The sequence below is a fragment of the Nelumbo nucifera genome, chromosome 1 (genome assembly GCF_055504915.1).
Source record: "Nelumbo nucifera cultivar China Antique chromosome 1, China Antique-T2T, whole genome shotgun sequence".
Lineage (NCBI taxonomy): Eukaryota > Viridiplantae > Streptophyta > Magnoliopsida > Proteales > Nelumbonaceae > Nelumbo > Nelumbo nucifera.
The window spans coordinates 65,970,295-65,976,426 of NC_142649.1; the positions used below are offsets into that span (position 1 = coordinate 65,970,295).

General features: G+C 38.2%; 1 protein-coding gene across 1 annotated transcript; it reads left to right on the forward strand.

Moving 5' to 3' along the window:
* The first annotated feature begins 721 nt into the window (after positions 1–721).
* On the forward strand, positions 722–3,597 carry LOC104594193 (cytochrome b561 and DOMON domain-containing protein At5g47530-like). The gene is made up of 3 exons (XM_010254379.3): positions 722–2,508; positions 2,606–2,860; positions 2,963–3,597. The coding sequence occupies exons 1-3, from the start codon at positions 1,339–1,341 to the stop codon at positions 3,278–3,280; spliced, it is 1,743 nt and encodes a 580-aa protein (XP_010252681.1). The 5' UTR covers positions 722–1,338; the 3' UTR covers positions 3,281–3,597.
* The last annotated feature ends 2,535 nt before the right edge of the window (positions 3,598–6,132 follow it).

Consider the following 6,132-nt stretch of genomic DNA (forward strand, 5'->3'; position numbering starts at 1 on the left):
TAGTCATTTTTGTGCCTCTTGTTATAATATTATACTTACAACTATATCAAAAAGTTCAGAGGAGATGATTACAATTACCAAGATTAAAAAAAAAAAAATTAGCAATGATTGATAACTTGGAGGGAGGTTTTATCAATCTACCCTTTTCAAGATTCTAAAAAAAATACCATCTTCAGTTATTATCTAACTGTAATTACAAATATAAATATATAGAGTGTAAAACCTTATATTTTGTATTATTTTGTTTGTATATGATATAATATTTGCATTTATACTCTTTCTAAATCGAACCTAAAATGATAAAGATAGAATGATGATTCAGTTCAGGGTAAGAATTTTTAGGTTCAAAAGTACAGTTGGGAGTGGGGGGATTTTTCAAAGTACAGTACGGGCTTTCCAGGAAGCAGCTCAATTAAGAGTTAAGCATACGAAACGAACCCTGAGAATTGAAAAACCAAAAAGAAACAACTGAACAAGTCCATGATTGTATCATGTATGTATGAATAGTATACAACGCGGAACTCCCCGACCCTGAGTTTAGTCCAAGCCGACTTTCGTTGAAAATCCCTCTTTCTAAGTTTCTCCCTGTCTCTCTCGTCGTCCAATTTGAACGGAGTGCACAGGTGGGAAAACAAGAAAAAAGTGGTTAGGTATTAGGTTATTAAGAAGAAGTAAGACCCAATAAGGAAAAGATATTACAGGAATTAATTAAATAAATAGTAATATAATAAAGCCAATAATGAAAGCAGGAGCGACTTTCCTGACTGTTTCTACTTTCTACCTTCAACCCTCTCCCCCATGACCATTGCATGTTAGAGCCTTCTTCTCTGTTCTCTCTTCAAATAGAACTTTCCATTCAGACCAGTCAACAGCCTTGCTTCTTTTTCTTTTATAAACCCTATCGCCCTCCTCTTTCTCCCTCACATCCTTGGTCCTTCTCTTCCCACATTTTTGAACTCCTTCCACTTTGAGACAGCTTCAGGTTCTCTCGTACCCTGATAGGAGAAAGCCCGTATTGATCGATTCCAGGATCTTTGGAGACGCACTGATTCTTAAAACCGGTTTCCAGCTCTTGATCTTATCTGGGTACGTTGAATTCCTGTTTTGTTTCCGTCTTTTAGATTACAGAGGAGTTTGGGTTTTTCTTCTCCGACGAAATTCTTTCTTTTTCCATTTCTTATTTTTTTGGGGGACAATTCCAACTGGGATCTCTACTACTGTAATAATCAATAAGAATCTTTCATCCTGAAACTGAGTAGACCTACAGAGGGAATCATAAAATAAAGCCACAATCTACGGACTTCGGAATTCTCTCGTTTATCGACCACACCGTTCATCATGGCTAGAGTTTTCAGTCCTGTGCTGTTTTTATGTGTATTTATTTCTCTCTTCCTTTCGTCCTCTGCTCAAACCTGCCGAAGCTATTCTTTCTCCAGCAACAGGCAGTTCAGTTCCTGCAATGATCTTCCCGTCTTGGATTCCTTCATCCACTGGACGTACGATGAATCATCTCAAACCCTCCAAATTGCCTACAGACACACTAAGGTTAGTTCCTCTAGTTGGGTTGCTTGGGCTATCAATCCGAGCTCGACGGGCATGATCGGATCACAGGCTCTTGTTGCTTACCAGCTTTCCAATGGCACCGCCTTTGCTTACACATCACCTGTGACTAGCTATAGTACCAGTCTGGCGCCGGGGAGTCTTAGTTTTACAGTCTCAAATTTATCGGCGACTTATGTGAACGAAGAGATGACTATTTTTGCTACTCTGCAATTACCCAACAATAGCACCACTTTGAATCAGCTCTGGCAAGTGGGTCCACTTGAAGGGGACACTCCTTCCACTCATTTAACCAGTGGAGACAATGTCAAATCCAAAGGAACTTTGAATTTACTTTCAGGAGGGGCGACAACCACAGAGAACACCACCACGACGGAGAACAACACTACAGGGAACCCTTCGTCCTCTGCTCAAGCCTGCTCAAGCTATTCCTTCTCCAGTAATACGCAGTTCAGTTCTTGCACTAGTCTTCCCGTCTTGAATTCCTTCCTCCACTGGACTTACGATGAATCATCTGGAACCCTCCGAATCGCCTATAGACACACCGGCGTTAGTTCCTCTAATTGGGTTGCTTGGGCTATCAATCCAAGCTCGACTGGAATGATTGGAGCACAGTCTCTTGTTGCTTACCAGCACTCCAACGGCACCGTCCTTGCTTACACATCACCTGTGACTAGCTATAGTACCCGTCTGGAGCAGGGGAGTCTTAGTTTTGAAGTCTCAGATTTATCGGCGACTTATGGTAACGAAGAGATGATAATTTTTGCTACTCTGCAATTACCCAACAACAGCCCCACTGTGAATCACCTCTGGCAAGTGGGTCCACTTAGTCAGAATACTCCTTCCATTCATTCAACCAGTGGAGACAACGTCAATTCTAGAGCGACTCTGAATTTACTTTCAGGAGAGGCGACAACCACAGGGAGCTCAATCAGGAGGAGGAGGAATGTAAGTGATTCATTAGTTCCCTAAAAAAATTTCTCTAGTTATTTTAATCAAATCTCAAACTCTTGAGGACTAATTCTGGAACCCAACTGGATATCAGGTTCATGGAGTATTAAATGCCGTCAGTTGGGGTACGTTGATGCCTCTCGGTGCCATCATAGCAAGATACTTGAAGGTATTCAAGTCTGCAGATCCGGCATGGTTTTACCTTCATGTTGCTTGCCAGACTTCTGCCTACATCGTTGGTGTTGCCGGATGGGCTACCGGAATCAAACTCGGCAGTGATTCTTCCGGCATTGTGCATCGTGCCCACAGGAACATAGGGATCGTCCTCTTCTGCCTTGGCACTCTTCAGGTACATGCTGTTGCTCTATCTATTGTAGATGATGAACCAAGATGTTAAATTAAAAATCAAAACCTTCTAACAGATGCTTCTTGTCTTGTGTCATATATACAGGTCTTTGCCTTGCTTCTGAGACCCAAGAAGGATCACAAGTACAGATTCTACTGGAACATTTACCACCACTCAATTGGTTACAGTGTCATCATCCTTAGTGTCGTCAACATCTTCAAAGGCTTCGACATATTGGATCTTGATAATGAGAACTGGAAGAGAGCATACATTGGGATAATTGCATTCTTGGGTTTCAATGCTTTGCTGTTGGAGGCCATTACATGGAAGATAGTTCTAAAGAGAAGGTCGAGGAATTCTGAGAAGTCCCACCATGGAGCAAATGGGGTTAATGGATATGGTGCTCGGTCTCAACAGGTGTAGAGATAGAGAGAGATGCTGGCCCGATCTCTGTCTCTGTTTTCACAGACTTCTTTTTTCTTCTTCTCTGCTCTTTGATTTGATTTATAGTCATGTTGTAACTCCTCTGTATTAATTTGATTGCCTGTTTTATTTTTGAGGGTAGTTCTTATACAACCTATATATTCAGGGAGGTTGTTAGGCTAGAAGTAGAAGCAATTCTTTCTTTAGAGTATTATAGTTTGGGAACTCGGTGGAGATGCATGTATTTTTCTCTCCCTTGTGTATTGTGTATGCTCCATGTTGCTTTATCTAGAGGAATTTTTCTTTTCTTTTATCAATTCCCATTTCCCAAATGTCATACTCTATATTTTTACATACAGAAAACTGGAATGCACGCTGGGTCACCCGTTCAATTGTCCAGTCCGGTGGTCTAAATCAGACTAACATTGATGGGTTGATGGGTTCTGTATATGTTCAATGAATGTTGTTGAATTGATTTAAAATGTCACTTAACGGCTGATTAACAGATACTGGATTGTCACATTTTAAAAGTTTAATATTGGATTGTCGCATTTTAAAGTTTGGGAACCAAAATGACACTAGACCCAAAATATATGATACTAATCGAGAATTTTCCCTAAAACAAAATCAGGAGATGAATTAATATGGAGGGATCAAGTTACAATCTACGATAAGAATTTAGATTGAGGTAAATGATACAGTTTTGAATTTCACATCTGTCTACAATCCTGGGTTTGGGTTGAAGACTTAAGTCATTCATCCTGTCTTAACAATTTCCCTGAGGAAAATTTTCAGTTAACTTCAAATAGCAAAATCAGATTCGGAAGATTGAATTCCCACAGCAGCTGAGAGATCGGCATAGGCATCATACAGAGAGTAACTAAGGCTTAGTTTGGAAGAAGTATAAATACAAATATGTAGAGTGCAAAACCTTGCATTTTGTATTATTTTGTATATATTTGTATAATACATATTTGTATGTGTACTCCTCCCAAACTAAGCCTAAGCTTCCATATCTGAAGTTTATTGGTATTTGACTCAACCAAGAGAGACTCTTCTGAAACAAGAAACAAGAAGAAGAAGAAGAAAAACCATCCAAATAAATGTTAGTAGCAGATTCAAACTACTCCAAAAGACAGTAGTACACTATCACTAGAACAATTCATGTAGTTGAGAGTATGATGTTGATGGAGGAAGTAGTGTCCCTTTAAAGTAGTGACCGGTGAGTGGTTTCCACTTTTCACATGGTCTGCAATAAAGGGAGGTGACCTAAACCAAGTTGCTATGATATTAATAGAAACAATTAATTGCATATATTTTAGTTTAAATTGATTGACCAGTTGAAGTGAAACCATGGGTTTGCCATAGTTTATAAATCCATGAAAAAGACTGTTGTACCAGTACAAAAATTGTAACGTTTATATATATCTACAGTTTCAGAGGAGCAAAACAAACATATTTCCAAGATTCAATTTCAAGCTTTAGTGTACAAATTCCTGTGATATTGGAAAATTATTTTATAGTCAGTGAATTTGAATGAATCCAGTCGATTGGTTAATGATTACCATTTGGATGATACCTTTTTTTGCATGGTGAAGAAACTAGTCATTCATAATTAAGCCAAAATACATTAGACGGGTCTATCATCTACTGGGAGGCTCTTGAAACAAAATATATATATACTTTTTAACATGTTGAATTGGACAATCCTGTGAGTCTCTACATGTAGGTCCCGTTTGCTTTTTGGTAAGTTATTTATCTGGGTAAATGCAATTACATGGGTAAGTTTTTCCTGGACAATACTTATCCGGGTAAGTGCATTCATTCATGTTCTTTTATTTCTTAGGTAAATAAGGTAATGACCATTTTAGCCATAAAAATATATTATTAAAGGGGTCATTTTTGTCCCATTCAAGTGTTAGCAACTTTCCCCCTATGTGAGAAAGTTATTCAACCACCTAGGAGATGGGTATCACTTACCCGGATAAGTGGTACCCAAGAAAATAAAATTTTCCTAGTCCCCACCTAAATCTGAAAAATGAACATGGAATTATTGGTCAATCTGAAAAACATTGCAGTCCATACTATTATTATTCCCCAAATAATGCTGCCATAAGGGAATCAGAGATGATCAAAACAAAGTATTAATTTGCCGCTGCAGGCTGCAGCCCAAGAGAAAGTCGATAAACTTAGGTTCAGTTTGGAAGGAGTACAAATACAAATATGTAGAGTGCAAAACCTTGTATTTTGTATGTATTTACACAGTAAATATTTGTATTTATACTCCTTCCAAACTAAGCCTCTAGGGACAAAACTTCATATGAAATATTAATATTAAATAATCACTAAACTTGAGGAATTACCTTTGGTTTGTGCATCTGCATGCACTTCATTAGACACATATGAGCATGATTATCCACCCAATACGCTGTTTCTCTAATCTGTAAGTTGTCTCCAATTAATTCATCAATCTCAATCTTATTTGGAAGGAGTACAAATACAAATATGGAGTGTAAAACCATGTAATTTGCAGGCTTGCAATTGTTTTGACTTTTGTAAGCATAATCGGCATCCATTATATTGCAACTATCAACTGCGTAATTATGTCTGTAAATCTAAAGGCAGGTTCCAATTCCCCTCAAATTTCACAGCAAAAGTTGAAGGCAAAGAGCCCTTTAATTCTTTCAGAGTTGAAGGGTTGAGAACATGAGAGATGATCATGATGCGTCACTTGTACACTAACAGAATTAATTGAAAAGTAATTAAATATTTGGATTCTTGAACGATTTGTTTTCAGTATAATATGGTGGTTGCAAGTTGCAACACAGATACTAAAGATGACACCACACTTC